The 18,463-nt window shown below is 35.0% G+C and overlaps 1 protein-coding gene across 6 annotated transcripts in view; it reads left to right on the forward strand.

Moving 5' to 3' along the window:
- Positions 1-18,463, forward strand: part of smash (smallish) — a 108,447-nt gene that overhangs the window by 40,018 nt on the left and 49,966 nt on the right. For 5 of the 6 annotated variants that reach the window (XM_013310596.1, XM_013310598.1, XM_013310600.1 and 2 more), the window contains exon 3: positions 12,369-12,570. In XM_013310596.1, coding sequence (XP_013166050.1) covers positions 12,469-12,570 — 102 coding nt within the window. In that variant the 5' untranslated portion in view covers positions 12,369-12,468. Of the gene's footprint in view, positions 1-11,953; positions 12,136-12,368; positions 12,571-18,463 lie in introns of those variants that run through there. The other variant, XM_013310597.1, reaches the window with a different exon arrangement.

Consider the following 18,463-nt stretch of genomic DNA (forward strand, 5'->3'; position numbering starts at 1 on the left):
CAAATTATGCATAGGAAAATATTTTTAACCTGAACTAATATTTTAATATATGTGTTGACAAACAAAATTTATCAGTCTCTCACGTTGTCATTCAACAATCTTAAAGCAATGAACCTGTCAAACTGCTCGATTTAAGGTCATACGTTACCCTTATGCAACTTCCTCCAAATTTAACTCCTTACAAAACAACTTGAATCCATGAAATATTCAACATAGCGGCACCTTTGGTCAATTCGTATTCAGGCTGCGGCGTATCTGTGTATAACAGATGTCGCAAGTTGTGGCAAATTGCCACCAAGTGACATAAGCCATGAGCCAGTTTGTTTAGACCTTATTTGATGTTGATCTAGCTCGTGCAGTGTATACTTTAAGATAAGAACCAGACTAACACTAATTGTCGCACATAGTCACACTCAATAGTTAAGGATCACCTATAGTCATCACATATTTTGACATAATTATTACACTTAATTTTAAAGCTCTCTTTCCATGTGTTTCCTTTGAAGTTTTGGCTGGAAGTTGATATTTTTGAGTACTTAAATCCCAAGGAATGGAGCATGAGAAATATATTAAGAACCACACGTGGTCTACATGGTGTATTCACTTCTTTGAATATGTTTAGCTTTTTTATTTAATACCACTTACTGAGTTCTATATTTAGTTGGTGCAAAATAATCTGGTAAAAGGATTTAATGGGTCAAGTCAATTGAAACGCGGCCATTTCAGTTGAGAGCAACTCCGGCCCAATTTGTTCGGCATTAGTTACCCTTGTACAACTGTATCAATTTTCACAGTGTAAATAGGTTAATGAGTTATGTTTAGGTTGTGTTCAGACATTAGGTTATTGGCAATAACACAAACCTTTTGGAAATATTGACAACAATAGGAAGGCTGTACTCCGTTGTAGGACAATCTGAGCTACTAAAAAATGTACTAAGACTTTCTTAGGAATAGCAAATATAAGTAAAACAAAAGAATATCAATGCTATGTATTATAAGATTCAATTTTTAAATCTTTAGAGAAGTTTAACAATTAGTGCCTATGTGACCTAAGCCTAAGATCTGACGGAGTTGCGATTGTAGTTCATTAGAGTGTATTGTTCGTGTCTATTTATTGGTCATTCCATAACATTGTTTGGAGTCGGTTTATTGTGCTTTATACCTCTGTCTCGATTACTTATTACTGAAACGAATTGACTCAAATCTACTCGTATGAATCTACGAAAATTGAATATATTAAAATGTTTACGTATCCAAAATTCAGATATGTAAAAACTGACAAACTTGAAATATGGTTTTAAATTTCTGTCCTGCCAGTCCCAACTTAAGAATATTTTTTTTATTGTTCATCGTAGTCAAGTACCAGTTTAAAGTATTCTTGTGAAAAATGTGTCGTTTAACATTACAAGCCATTCTGAGTCCACAATGATTTATGTCTTGAACTACTTTGATATGGATTTCTATGTAAACTGAGAACTATCATTAGCGAACTGTTATCTAACTAAATATCGACATGTGGAAGCACTTGTCCGCCCTATCCGTGTACCCATTTGACTAGCATATCGATATCGTGGATATATCGATTATTCAAATATCGATACACATCGTGCAAAGGAAACTTGGATCGAGTAGAAATCGATTTAATGAATCGATTTATTTTATATCTTAATCGAGACAGAGTACTTTAATATAGGGGAAAGAACCTATACTTAGAAATACTTTTCTTTGCTTTACTTTATCATTCAATCAAATTGTAAAACTTTTAGGTTTAAGCGATATCCATGATAGAAACCAAATAAACATAGTCTTAAATCTATACTCATAGTTGTCGATTTAAGTATGCTCAGTGTAGTAGCTTAGTGACTAATTAATTGTAGTACGTCAGTATATCTATATATATATAAAATTCTTTTGTGAGTGTGTATGTCACTGAACTTCTCTCAAACGACTGGACCGATTTTGATGAAATTTTTTGTGTGTGTTCAAGGGGATCTGGGAATGGTTTAGATTCACAATTTTGTCCGCTGGACAATGTTTTTTTAATTAATTTTTAATTTATTAGTAGTTGTTGATTTTGGAATGTTTTACATTGGATCCGACAGACGGCGCTAAGTTTGAAATTTTCAAATTAAAGAAGTGTAGACAGGACAACGTCTGTCGAGTCCGCTAGTACTTATAATAATAAAACCAAAAAGTGCATTGTATTTAAAATTAAATATATCATGAACACACAACGGCAGTGACACCACGAACGCTCCCACGTTTACTAATTCAGCCACGCCAGTACGCCCAGACCCTCCAGCCACTTGTCCGACCTTTAACAGTACAAGTGACCAGTCAGTGCGCCCGGCCTATGCGCTCCGCCACCTCCTCAACATTGGCACCATGTCCTACCTCCTCCTCGGCAGTGACATCACGAACACTCCCACGTGCACCAATTCAGCTACGCCAGTACGCCCAGACCCTCCAGCCACTTGTCCGACCTTTAACAGTACAAGTGACCAGTCAGTGCGCACGACCAATGTGCTCCGCCACCTCTTCGGCAGTAGCACCGTGTCCTACCTCCTCCTCGGCAGTGACACCACGAACGCTCCCACGTTCACCAATATGGCTTCTGCCATACCGCGATACCGGTGGCTACCCGCGTGACGCAGCTGCCTGCGCTCACGCCGCTGCAGCCCCACGCGTCCCGCTGCCCGCTTCGCCCACCACCTAGCTCGCGGCGGACGATAGCAACACAACACCTATTACCATTATCCCTAAACGGTTAAACACAAAAAACATGTTAGGAAACACATCCTACATTACACAGACAACATTCACTATTACAGTATAAACTACGAACACTTTCCGCTTATGACTCGGAATTAACATTGACTAAATTCACAAACTAACTGCAACATTCGGGCGTCATACAAAAATTAATCAGCGATGTTTTCTTACAAAATTAAATTCAATCAAACTCAATCTTTGACAATCCTAGAATTAAATTACACTGACTCAAAAATTTACTTTGCATAATAAAATTTCATTTAGTTACAATTTTTAAGATACGTTACTAAACACGTCATCATAACAATGCAGCGGCGCGTCTGTCCCGCTCTAACTCGCCGTAACAGCTTTGCAGCTGTCTCGCTCGCACTCGTGCTGCGCTCAATTGCATTATGCTTTGTCATGATTTGAAAAACTACAAAATGGACGTTGCGATTTTAAAACTCTTTTTCAGAATTAACATTATCTTCGAAATTATTTATACAAAGAAAAAAACTGAAACACATCGCTTGCCCTTTACCAATTTGACTAAATTAACAACTACAAAAACATTACGATACAAAACACTTAATAGTTAATCTTACATTCACTAATATCATTCGCGTCGTTTACCACTTAAACATACACGCACAAAACATATGACGCCTGCAGGATACTCTTCCCCGCAGCTCCTACAGGTACCTTCGCCGTCGCCGCTGCCACCGGCCGGCCCTGGCCCTGCCCTTCTTCCGAACACATCCAAGTACCCGTGTGCTTCCAGCACCACACACGTAGACTGCGGCCACACTTCCCCGCCGCACACGCAGACGCCGCCGCCCGCCGCCGCCACTGCAAAGGCCCCTCGCCCACTGCAGTCGGCCGGCCCTGGCCCTGCTCTTTTTCAGGGCACACATGCCCTAAGCACCCGTGTGCTTCCGACACCACACACGTAAACTGCGGCCACACTTCCCCGCCGCACACGCAGACGCCGCCGCCCGCCGCCGCCACTGCGAAGGCCCCTCGCCCACTGCAGTCGGCCGGCCCTGGCCCTGCCTGAGTCCCAACCTGCGCCGGAGCCGCTCCCTGGCCGCCTTTCCCGGCTGCCTCCGCCTGCTGCCTTGCTGACACCGACGCCACCGCCGTCTCCACCGACATTTTGCTATCGCACGCAGGTTCCGCGAACAATTCGCTTCGCATAATTAATTTTGCGCGAAATAAACATACGCGTTCACTTATTCGCCACTGTAGTCGCTTCTCCACGCGGTCACTATATTTTTTACGCCATTAAAATCATCCTCGTCGCCAGTTGTAGTGTATGCGTATTAATGAAACGGCGGTTGGTTTGGGACTGATTTATTTTAAATCATACAGACGGTAGGTTACACTAACCTACCTACATTTATCACAATATATTACAATGTAGTTAATTTTATGTTTCAATATCGAAACAAAACTTACATACAAGAATGTTAAACTGTTAACACAAAGGTATTTCGAGGGAACTACAAAAATGTCTTATGGAAAAAATACAATCCATCAAAACAAGCCGAAGTGGTATCAAAACATAACCGGCTCCATTCCGACGTAGGAGCAACAGCCGAAGCGTGGCCTACACAGTACAAGGTCGGTCGGGTACCGCTTTACAATCGTATTCTTTTTGTAACCACCTTTCTTCCTTCCAGCAAACTTAACGACCTAAATGTTACTCAACTCCACAGGAATATAGTCCTTAATCCAAATACATAGGGGTAGCATTCTCATGCGATTCATTGGAATTTTAAAGGTCGTCGAGGCCATATGTTTTCTTTTTTGCGAATGTTTTTTACAACATTCGGATGATAGCTTACAGATCACGCTTTTGGGACCCTTCAGTTTGTTTTTAAACTCGATAAGATTTTGCAATAGTTCAAAAGATTTCTTTGCTAAATCCTGTTCGTCCTTTTATCCTCTGCAATTATGAGTGTTTATTTTTTTAACATTTTGCTTGACATTCTATAAATTATTACAAAGGAATGAAGCTTTGCCGGTTTTATATCTAGTAACATTTAAACCAATGTAAAAGAAGTAAAAAATATGTTAAATGCATTTTGTCGCAACAAGTGATTTCAACATCAAAATGTCCTATTTTTAATACAATATCTAATAAAATGTTTAATAAAACTACCATTGAAGGTGTCCAATGTGGGACAATCATTACCGGAGTCAAGATTAATCTCAATTGAGACATATATGTCTTGAATTTTCTTTTTTTGTCTAACTATTAACACAGAAATCATCATCAGCTCACTGTACGTCCCCACCAAGGGGCTCGGAGCCTACCCTAAGTTCAGGGTGATTAGGCCATAGTCAACCACGCTGGCCAAGTGCGGGTTGGTTGACTTCACAGATATCTTTGAATTTCTTCTCAGATATGTGCAGGTTGCATCACAATGTTTTCCTTCACCGTAACAACGTCGGATAAATGTACATATGTAAATCGGAAATCGAAAAACACATTGGTACATGGCGGGATTCGAACCCAGGACCTGCTGATTGCAAGTCAAGTGCTTGACCACTGAGCCACCGACGCTGCTTAACACAGAAAGTTTTACATAAATTTGATCGTTTATTAGGCGTTTTACTTCTTTAAAGAAAAGTAAAGCGGTTTCATTTACCTATAGATTACAGGTGCTGCAACCAGCCCAGACATGTGCGTACACTAAATAAGGATCACAGAACATAACTAGGATCTCTTTAAGGTTCGGAATTACTGGAATTTAGACAAACACTATATTTGGTCCTATCCTAACTTGCCCTTGTTGAACGTAAAAAGTTTTTTTTTTTAAATCTTATTTTGTCTTAGTTTCTGCTCGCAATTCGTTACCGTGTGATTTTGTTTGGCATTTTTTAGTTTATTTTAATACGATGGTGATTACTAAAGTATGCAAGAATGTTGGATATTGCTTAATTTTGTAGCTTAATTAAGTTTGGTATTACCTTGCGTGTTAATATTGTAAGTTGTACGTAGATTACTTTAGTAGACTAAACCATCATTTAAAAAGATTTATAAATATAATAAATTCTGTTAATTTATTTATTAAAAAGTTTATGTATGTATCATAATTAAATTGTATTTTTCTATGTAAAATAAACCAAAAGAAAAAAATCATAACTTATACTCTCGATAAAACACCCAATAGCGTCATCAAATTGATTCCGGCTTCCAATTAAGGGCCAGAAAATCGAAAGTTGTCACAAAATTGGCCTCCAAGCTTGTTTATATTTAAATAATATTTCGAATTGAGTTTCTTTTAGCCTCGCGGTCGGACTTTGACGAATGCGTTGGGAGCGAAAGTGGTATTTCTGGATCCGTCACAATATCTGGTCGTCACGCCCTCTCTTCATTTGTTTACTCTTTATAACCAATTCATTTTAAAGGTAAAAGAACAACAGAACTTTAAAATTATCCTGAGTTTTGCTAAAGTCTAGATTACTGCAAATATCTTCATTGCAATGGATATTAATTTTTTTAATAGTAAACATTATTATGTTTACTGTCTTTGTACACTTTATTAAGTGAACAAAGACATAACAATCTGGAAATATGCGGATGCTTATAATTAAACAGTTTACCTGTATTTTCATCCATTGAAAATATTTTTGTCTTCTTTTGTAGTCTTCTTAATTGTATATATAAATTTAAGATTTGTATTTTGCCCTTTGGAAACGTCAGCTTAATGCTGTAGCGAGACTTCCTGTATCAATTGTGCAAGTGACATTAAAGCATCCTTCATTGAAATTGTTTCATTTTACATCATTCATTTTAATTGTTTTTTCAACTTACTTCCTACTATATTGAAGTTTTTTTTGTGTTTTTTTAATGTAAAAAGGACACGAGTTTTCTGCCAATGTTTCATTAAATTAATACGGTCCACGACAGTTCTGTTTTCGATTTATTACTATTAAGAAAATGAATGCATTTCGTTTGTAAAACTTTTAAACAATGTTTGTCTACATTTACTTACTAAATTACTGTAAAGCAGTCTCAAAAAGGTCTCCCTCTCACTGGAGAAGTATCGAGTAGTCACAATGAAACACTGGTTATATCTTGGTGCGAGTCAACTTTATTGAAATGCGATCGGGAAGTCGATAAACATACCAAATAAATCTATATCGTGATCTAAACAATATGTTCCGCCATCTATTGATATAATAATGTAACAAAAACTAAATTGACATAGCGTTCGACGTGGACCGTTTTTATTAGAACTTTACTAGGATGTTCTTCAATCACAAGATTTATACCCCATATTATCAGATTTTTTTCTTCATCATCAAAATGAAGAAAGAATTTCACATCACAAACATAAACTCAAACATAAGTTAAAAGAAAGCAATCGATTCGTATCTTTATGTTTCATTTGACCTTAACTTTCGACGAACGTTTCGATAATATTATTCTGATTAGTTGTTTATATCATCGACCCTGCTTACCCTTTTCACCTAAACAGGTGTTATGTTTACAATATTACTTCTTTCAACTGACAAAAGCTTAATACGTTGTTTGCTTTAATATTTTATAAACATTTTCAAATCTTACTAATATTTATATTATAAATGCGAAAATTTACATGGATGGATGTTTGTTTGTTAGAAGGTATCTCAAGTAGAAAGAGAAGAATCTTTATAAAATTGTAAGGCATAGATGTAGAACATGGTGTGGAAGAATACATAGGCACTTTTTTTAAACCCGTGTGGATATAGTCGCAGGCTATAGCTAGTATTTTTAAATTTAGAAGTATAGTTTATTTTTGTTTATCTGAAATTGATTTGTGTGTAAGGAGAATAAGAGGTGTTCTTATCTGCATTGTCAAATTTTTCCTTCTTCTATTTTTTTCTAATAGTATACAGCTGGGTCAACACAAAGCCTTGTCACTTCATAAAGGTTGAAAAAATATACTAATAATAAAATAGTATACTACAGTTATCATTTCGTAACTGTTGGTACTATTTCAAGAGCATAGTTTCTGGGGCAAAGGCGCGGCCGGAAGTTCAGTCGAATATTGCCGCTATACTTCCGTTCCACTGATTTATTTCGGCGCTTTTATATCGCGGAACGATGTCAGTGATCTTTGGTAATAAATGATACCAGAAATCCTACAGCTAAAGAAGAAAAAATACTATAATAGACCATGTTCATCATTACTACTAAACTATCATACGAAAAGTATAATACTATTTTGCATTTAAATTATAAAAGGAAGTAGTGCTTGTGAAGTTTTTATATGAAACTAGCTGTCGCCCGCGACTTCGTCCGCGCCGGATTAAAAATAGATGTTGGCCGATTCTCAGACCCACTCAATATGCTCACAAAATTTCATGAGAATCAGTCAAGCCGTTTCGGAGGAGTATGAGAACGAAAATTGTGACACGAGAATTTCATATGTAAGATGTAGAATTCATTGATTGATTTTATATTCTTATTGTTTGCCTTTTTGAAGGCAGAAAAACAATCTGTTGTATATTTTTTTTTAGGTTAGGGCCAGCGTTGGGGAAAGTTAGCAGTTAGGTTAGTATCCTATTAATAGGTAGCTTTCAGCGTACACCCGCGCTGCCAAGTGATTACTGTCACTGTTAACCTTGAAAGTAACATTAGTCATGTGAATGTTCCGCATTCATGACAATTTATAACTTGTTAATAACAATAACTATTCATTGACTAACAATGTACACGAGGCTGTTCTTACATTTTTATAGGGGATGACTATATTTTCCTTCTTAATGATTCAAATCATAGAGCATTGAAGTTTATGCGTGTTGCCTCTATTTCTTCAAAGATTATTTTTTGGAAGCATCGATAGGGGAAACCCGTATGTAGATGATTATTCTAGCCTTTATTTTCTTATGTTTTCAGTGAAAAGAACACGTAACGCAATGTAAGGAAACATTTCATTCAGCTTAGTATAAAATCTTGGCACTACAGTGATGTAGTGTAGGTTATTTCCCTTATACAGCGCATTTATGTTAGTATACTGAATACATTGTGACTTATTTCTTGACTATGTCTATTGAGCAATATAAATCGTCATCTCAAAGAATTGTGGTTGGTGATTAATGTAATTATATTGATATTATGTCTTAGTATGTGGGGAGTTCCGTTCATATATGATGTAATTCTTATACACGGTTCTATAATGTATATGTGAGTTTCCACTGACGGAAAACATTTGTAGAAACGTATTATCCGTTCATTCTCTTAGAAAATCCAGAGATAATGTGTTGTGGTATTTGGCAATGGAAACAACGTCTAGTCAGAAAACTATTTTCAATCTTAAACGACGTAATTTATTGACAGAAAACACCTAAACTTTCCGCAATTTATTACACAACGCAACAGGGGCTAATTAAGCGTCGTTTATACTTACCGGGTCAAACAAGTTAGTCTGACTATGGTATAATTGAAGAAACAATATCGTAACGTAGTTGAAACGTAGTCGTCTCGTAGTCGCAGCGATCTATCTATTGGTGCAGGCGTAACGGCGTCGCATACCGTCCTCGGTCACGTAGCCCGTTACATTCGCTCGCCATACGGAACTGTTCCATTTATAATATTGTTATACTGTATATGTACTACTCTATACTTCAACGCAATACATAATACAAAAGAAATAATGAAAATTCTGTAAAAAAAAATCAAAAAATTGCGCAATTTCCTCTTGATCCACTCTTTGTATGATCTTGCTTTCTTCTCTCAACTCTTAAATTTCTCTTAAAAAGATGTCAAAAAGTATAGATTGATATGAATCGACTTGTCATACTAAATTCCTAATTAGTTCAAATGTTATAGTATAAAAGTATTCAAACTTAATATAACAGTTTCGAACTAAAATATAAATCCATTAGAACAATCTTAATTTGAAATTCAAACTACGAAAGCCTATTTAGGAGTAGTCTAAGATCATGTGCTCTTCAAACGACAATCAAATGATAAACCGCGCACTAATTGCCAATTTGCAGGCTACCGTCTTTCATATCAGCCACAACAGTAAACTCAATATTAAAACGATAGCTAAATTACCATATCGTAGGCACGCTCTGAATCATATACCTTTGACTATAGACAAACGGACTAGGCGAACAGCCGTCGGCTTGCCGTTATATTAAATAAATTCTGCACTATTAACGGGAAGTGAGTTAAAGAGGACAATCACAAATGTATTTATTGACAATATTACGCATACAGACACAAGAATTTGTACGAAACAAGGACAGAAGCAAATAAGTGTAGAACTTATTGTTTGTTTTTATTTGACAGAGAACGCGGTGAATGACGGGTCCTGTCATTTAAAATTCAAAGGCACTGAAGGCCGATTTCACCCATTAGCACAGTTTATCCTTAACAATAAGCAATAAATCCTGCATCAATTCTGGACCTTATTGCTAAGAAATAGGCGCTCCAGTTTTTAATCGAAGCCGGTATGAACAACTCCTGAGATTGGTCGCATAGAAAGTGTTCCAGCAAGGGTGACCATGCTGATAGAATCAAATGGGATATCATTATCTTACCTTATAGAGACTTCCATAAAAATAACCAATAAGATTGTCTAATTAAGTCTTTCTAATTAAAAATAGGGAAAAATAATATTGGAATTTCAGATTTTTTTGTTTAGATTTCGTTTCATTTTAATAGCATTTTTATAGCTCAAAGAGAAATCACGGCCACGTTAAACGACATTAACATTGAATCTTATAATTAAAATAAGCTTGTGCCAAATCGTTTAATCAGATTGAAGAACAATTCCTGGGTTTTAATGAGCTTCGATTATCATTAACATAATTAGTTTTGGCAAAGAATTTCGCTATTAAAATTCCTAAGATCTTCAATGTTCAAGTATTATTAAACTGCCAATTTTAAAACATTGAACAGCGGATTTACTTTAGAATAAAATGAATATACTTGCAAGTATGATTATTTCCCAGAATACTACAAATTAAAATAAATTATCTGGGACTTTCCCAGTGTACGCTTCTTACATAGTCACCCTAGCTTAATTGTAGTGTCCATGCTATGTCGCCAGGCGGCTGCACCATTGTCAACGGTCTCTGTACACAGCAAACTCGTGCCCACAAATTGACTGCAAGCAACATTGCGACGCAGTGGTTAATACTTTATAATCTACAAAAGTCCTGGTTCGTATCCCGCTATAAACCATTTTTTTTTCGAATTTCGAATGAGCATTTAGAGAAGGGATATTGCCGCGTTTACATAACGTCGATACCTATAATTCTGTTAACCAAAATTGTAAGCTGCTGTAAGTTTGGATAGCATTATACTTATGGTTATTTTTATTTGCTTATATCGTGTTTATTTTCTGAGATGATTGGTTAATATTATTATTATAAACAGTAATTATAGTTAGCTTGTGTCATTGATATTGTTTAAGTTGATTATATGCATTGTTTTTGTTGTTAAATTTGTTTCATAACAAGTTTTTAGATTATGATTAGCTCATGACTTAACGGATGTAATAGTTGCAGTTTCCTGTTGCTTCAGTTTAGAACCTAGATCTTCAAATACATTATCTATGTTATAGATAATTTTTAATCGCAATTATGAACTTTAATCGGTTAAAGACAGAGTTTTATTGAAAAATCTATTACTATCAAATCATGGAATATTAAAACATAAAAAATATAGTAATTACATTATTTATTACATAATCTCTTTATTTTAAGAATATGAATCCGATTTAAATACCAGAAATTAGTTCCGATCGCTTAAACCAATCAAGTTATGATGTCCCGGTTTAAGTAAATCAAACCTATAATAACCGAACAAATTGATTTAGCAAAAAAAAAGTTCGGCAATAAAGTTTTATATACTAGTAGAACGCATTGCGTAATGTTGCAAGAGATAAAAAATATAACGAGATATCGATTAAGAAATCGCTCGATTGTCCCTCACTAGCTGGCCAGTCTCGATCGCCGCGTCGTACACAACGGACGTGTGTACTGCGCTCCAGTTATTTAACATTCGCCCGCGCGATTTAATTAGCGTTCTATTTTTAAACGAGATATTGCTATTATTATCATCATCTGGTAATTGTGTTTTAAATTATTTATGTTTTTTTATCTTGAGTGCGTGTATACTGTGATATCAGTTTGCGGTCTTGTGATTTGAATGATAAAATAAATAAACTTAGTACATAGCCCCATTTGCTAAAGCCTTTTACGACACACAACTAGTGTCGTGTCTAATCTCATCGCAATCTCTTGTCAACAGTTTGTGTTGTTTTATCTTTTGAGTTATCGACTTGTGACTTCACGGAAACTTGTGCACTGCAAAGTGAATTGTCACTGATTGCGTCTAGCGAAATAACACTTCACTTTTTATCTTTATTAACTGTAATTATTTATTACTTATACTAAATAGAATTTGGTTACGATAGAACAGTGGTGATAAAGGATGATCGCGAAGTCTCGAAGAATTGCGGCGACTTATTTTTTTTTTGAAAAGTGTTCGGGACTACATCTTTCACTATAAAGGGATAATAGTTCACAAGGATACAAACTGACAGCTTAGTTTTTATATACGGAGTTGATAAATTGTAAAGATTAAATTGGTATTTTATTTGCAGGTAGTCGTAAGATGGACAGTTGGTGTGTGGTGGGACAGTGAAGTGGTAGTGTTGTGCGTGAGGGTCTGGACGTCTGTCTCTGTTGATGATGATGTGAGCAATGCCCTCGGACAGCGGAGCCGCGTGGGCGCCGCCCGCCTCGGGCGAGCGTCGGCTCAGCAACTCCTCAGATGGCAGTGCCGGCAGCGGATATTCCAAAACTGTAAGTCATTTTACACTCATCATTATCATCATCAGGCTGTATCAGTATGTCGTCAACCTTCTAAAATTCCTTACACAACAGCTGACAAACTGCAAAGTTGAAATTAGAAGATAATATAAGGCAATAGCTGGAAGTTGTGTATCGCAACGTCAGTTGTTTTCCAATACAGAATACAGGGTGTCCAAACATATTAAATACTATAAATTTTATTTAGTTATGAGTTATAAAATACTCTGACAGTATTAAGAACATTTTTGTATTTAGTATTATTTATAGTATAAAATATACACAAACATAAGTGATACTGCGATAATACAAGTATCAAGATTGTTAGGATAAGTAGTCTAAAGGACAACTGTTACTGATAAGCAAAATATGTTCACTTTGATAACTGTGAACATCGTGTTTTTATTACTAATTGTGTTAATAATCAATTTGATTTCTACAATAAATTAAAAGCATCAAATTGTTCATTGATTTATTTATCGAGTTAATGTTTTTGATTACGATTGGCATATTTCAAATACCTTATGTAATAGTATGGTTTGAAATTATTAATTTGCCATACATTTGCTCTACATATTTTTATTGGTCAAGTAGTTTTGCATTCCGTGAGAATTAAACCATAGTTAAATTGCTATGTAGTAACACAGCCTTGGCGTTTATCGATTGTTTGAAATTGTTGCGAGTCGACGTGAAATCACCGTTGTGTCGTATTTATTGACAATTCGAGAAGCTATTAACAACACGTGATAGCAGTTGTTATATCGTTAACTTCTGTCGCGTCATTAGCATGTTTGAAAATAACCGTTTGTTTGTCGCTAAAATTATTCGTAAATATTATGATGTATAAAAATATTTATAAATATTTTATTGTATATAATAACACGCGTGCGTTATAATTAAATCATCCCTTTGATTCAATCAATTTTTTTTTATTGAAACGCTTGTATAAAAAAACACATACTGTATATCTTTTTTCAAAGAAAATAAAATATAAGTAGATATGTTTTTGTAGATGGATGGTTAATGATGGTCTGAGAGGTCATGAGAGGTCTGGATGAGTGGTCATAGAGATTTACATTAACACCATAAATATATTGCCAAATTGTCAACAGATCTCACGCGTTCGATTCATTTTGAATCCTCCTGTATTTCTAATTTCGACGTTCAGTCGGAAACGGACTTCCTACCTTTATGAAAGCATTAAAAACGTCACACCATGTATAACCAAGTCGATTAGCAAGGATGTTACCTATTAATAATAATTTGCATATCCTTTCTCACGATACATTTGCAAATCAAAATATACTTTATTTTTAACGGTATATAACACAAATTCCAGTAATCAGTTCACACCAAGTAGTACAGTTTGCAAATCTCTGAGGTCGACTGGTTGTAACCTACGCGATGACTAACAACTTTTTTTCCTATTTATCGTGTGTCAAGGCCTTCACCATTGTTGGTTATATTTAAATAAGGAGTAACCAGTTTATTTAGTCAGCTACAAGTAGGTATTTTTATGTTAAACTACTGATTAAATCTCGTAGATAAAACGGAATTTTAATTGGGAAGTCATGTTTGTCTTCTAAATATTTCTTTAAAGAAACTATAGATATTTTTGGTTTTATAACAATTAAAAAAATTAAGTTTTTCATGGAAAAAATGCCTAAAAGTTAAAGAAATTTAACAAAATATGTGTACGATTATTGTACACATTATAATTGCATTAAATTGCGTCATTTATTGATTCATACCATCGTCATTAATGATATTTACTTGCAACAATCATTAACTAGAAATTTTACTACTTTTACTAAATCTGAATGTTTAGATGTATGGATGAACGTTAGATGATAACTCCAGAACAACTAAACGGATCTCGATGAAATTTGGCACATAAAAAAGTAGTCGGGAAGAACACATAGACTAATTATGTTTTATTATTACTGCGCGAACGGAGTCGCAGGCTGCGGCTAATATAGTAATAAATATAGATAATTAAAATATATGCGTGATTGCAAAACGCAGTTGCATAAACGACCTTTGTACGCATTGCAACTACGCATTGTATTTTATGATTTATTACATTTAAACATTCCTTGCTTATCAATTAGCTGCAATAGGTTATCTGGTTAAGTCTTCACTAGAATGTACGTATGATATTTTAATTGTGATAAATTTTCTGTTAGAATTTCGAATTTCAACTTTGTGATGTGGCGATAAAAATACTAAAAAAATGGCGCTAAAACTAAAGTCATATCTTCTTTATTAGCTATTTTTATGTTAAACTAATCAAACTTTCGTGAGACATTATACTAAACTGATATAAAAACGACTTAACTCTCACGTATATTCGACCGGTGTCGGCACCGACTAGTTTCGAGCCAATCGGGAACCCTTCATCAGGATGAGTGGTACGGGTATTATTTCGCGGACGCGGCCCGTCGCTGATTGCGCTGAATATACGTGAGTGTTTAGCCGTTTTTATATCAGTTTATTTTTATGTTAGTTAGAATTTCTTAGTCACAAATAATATTCTGATAAAGATATTAAGTTTTATTTGTGTGAAATTGTTATTAAATTTCTGTAAATTATAAATTTTTATTTGATTAAATTTTATTTTATTTTCACAGTTAGTTAATTTAATTTTAAATTAAATTGACAAAGTAATTCGAATGTTACGTTTAAATTAAGATTTTTGTCACAGTTCCAAAAGTTATCTTTAATGTTTAAAATAGTTAATTGCTTGTATTTTGGTGCACAATTGTATGTAGGAAGATCGAAGCGTCCTTGTAAACTTCCATATACAAAGCCGCACCTGTCTGGTATTTGCCGTAACTTGACCTTCAGATTGCACCGTCCATTATAAATGTCAGAGGTCAAGGTATAAAAGTTATGGAATTTGTTATCGTAAATCAGTATCATAGCTTTCCATTGTCTATTGTCTAATTTATTTATTTAAAATATCTATTTATAAATAACATAATAGGTTATTACATCACATTTATTAAGATTACATCAAAAAATAAAAAAAAACTTTTTCGTTGAAATTTGATGTTTTTCGAAATTACAAGCAGACATTCCAATTTTATTAATACGATAAATGTGTGTTAAAAATACATTAAATTGTATAAAATAGTAACGTAGTGTACAGAAACCGGTAGTCAATAAAACATGGGGACATTTTAAAAAGTTGTTCCCACTTCTCACCCCAGATGGCACGCGGTGAAAGGTCTCCGTCACTTGACAACCTTGGCTTTTTTATACATTACATTATATATTTACGTATCAATAAATATACCTTATTTGTTTTTCAATTACGTAGGTGGATATGTAGATTTTAAACTTTAAAGAATCATTAATATCAGACCTAGAGTTTGATAATTAATCTATCACAATTCTAGTTTTATCTTAAACTGTCGAGGTATTAAAAAAAATAATTAGTAGTCTATGTGATATTCCGGACTATGTTCTACATCTATGCCTTATTTCATGGAGATACAGCAGTTCAACAAACTTCCATCTATACATTCGCATTTATAATATTAGTAAGATTTGCGTGGTGAATAAATTGGCATCTAACGATCCGTCAGCAACCGACCTAATCATGAATTTAAATTTCTCAAAAGCGGATTCTAGGTAACATTGTAAAACAACTCTAATGTCTATGAGCTACGTAAACTACGGATTTCCGTTTTTTTGTGCCATAATGAGGGAAAAGAAAGTGTATTGCGGTGTTACTGAGTTACGTAACGACAAAGTAAAACATTATACCAGAGGGACTTGATTGACAGCAGTATTGGTCATTGCTTTTTTATTTAAAAAGTAAAAAAAAAGTAACAAGGGTGTACAATATCTGTAAATCACGTTTGCATTAACAAATGAAATATTTTGATACTCATCAGTGGATGTGGAATATAACATTGAACATGACATTTTATGTCAGATATTTTATTACTTCGTATCCATACCACTGCTATAAACCGCTACCAGAAGCGCCAAAATGGCGAAAATCAAACAGGCACAAAATACTACGTCGTATAGCCTGTCCATTTATATAAATTAGTGTTTTAACTACAGATTGTCAATGGCTCGATAAGAGGTTTGTTTTTTGTTTGTTTCATTTGAAAATACACATGTAAAATATGGGTATAGAAACGGTTATGAAAGAAAAACATGACACGACAGATACAAAACATTGCAACACTTTTTAGTAATTATTAGGAGGTTGCTAGTGATGTACCATAATTTAGATTTATGTCCACCGGGACAGTTTACTAGCCATCCGAACCGCTCGCTGCCTCACTAATGGAAAACAAGATCATACGCTATCCGCTTAGTAGAAATGGAATTTAAAGATTAAATTATGAATAAGAAAGATACCGAATCAAATCCAGGAAGTACAATAACAGTCGCTCTTGACCTAGCTGTTAATCCAAACTGATTTGCATTCAATCAAATATAGAAAGCTCTTATTGCGTGCGTACAACCATCATACTGAAACTAATTCAATTTGCATACACCACGCTCTTTGTAAATTAAACCCTATTTCTATAGTCATAAAGTTGATCATTTCAAACGAGGTTAAATCTGTCACCGTTACAATAGGGTAGATTGAAAGTAAATTGATAGGGTATTTACGAAACTAGTCGTATGACACACTTCCAATGATCATGAACTTCATATGTGCCCAAATGACACACTTTGGATGTATATAATCCGGCTTACATTTTATCTATTATGTTACGGTTGAATGGTTAATATAGGCATTATGATAATTGTCTAATTACGTTGACCGTAACATTATACTTTCTGAATTTCAAACTGTGAACAACGTCATAAGTAAATCTGACCTATTTAATCTTCATACATGCCACCTTTCCTCGCGTACTATTTGGACCGCAATGAATAAAATATGACATTAACTGGAGCGTTCCACTTACATTGTTCCTTTGCTTCGCACGTTTCACGACGCTATACGAAGCGAGTAATGAAGATAGAACAAAACGATAAGATACGTTTCTAAAAACGTACATATTTTCTAGGTGATGGAAAGTGTTATTTTTCGTCAAATTGACAAAATAATACGATATATTAATTTCTAAACTCCATTCGTCGTAAATTAAAAAAAATCGAAAATAAAAAATTTGAAAGCCTTTACTTAACCCGTAAATTATTTTATTAACCCTTAATTAACTTAAACTAACAATTAATTCAAGGGTAGAATAGTCGAGCTGTAAACCTTGGTACCGGCTTAAATTCCGACATAAGTACATCGTAACGTAAGGCTTCACAGGAAGGTTCTGTCAGAATCCAATTGAAGTAGAGCTTTATACGTCTTCTTCTATGTTATTTCCTGATATTTATGTTTCCTATTGTTATATGAAAAATTACTAATATTATAAATGCGAATGTTTGGATGGATGTCTTTTAAAAGATACCTCCAGAAAGAATGGATGGATATCGCTGAATTTTATCATAGCATTAGAACACAGTCCCAAAGAACACAGGCGTGTATTTAAGTGTTTTTTAATTCCACGCAGATGGAGTCGCGGGCGTCGGTGCTCAAGAGCGTCGGTGGCTTAGGGGTCAAGCACTTGACTTGCAATCTGCAGGTCCTGGGTTCGAATCCCGCCATGTACCAATGCGTTTTTCGATTTCCGATTTACATATGTACATTTATCCGACGTTCTTACGGTGAAGGAAAAACATCGTGATGCAACCTGCACATATCTGAGAAGAAATTCAAAGATATGTGTGAAGTCAGCCAACCCGCACTTGGCCAGCGTAGTTGACTGTGGCCTAATCACCCTTAACTTAGGGTAGGCTCCGAGCCCCTCAGTGGGGACGTATAGTGAGCTGATGATGATGGAGTCGCGGGCGACAGCAT

The sequence above is a fragment of the Papilio xuthus genome, unplaced genomic scaffold, assembly GCF_000836235.2.
Source record: "Papilio xuthus unplaced genomic scaffold, Pxut_1.1 DF827714.1, whole genome shotgun sequence".
NCBI lineage: Eukaryota > Metazoa > Arthropoda > Insecta > Lepidoptera > Papilionidae > Papilio > Papilio xuthus.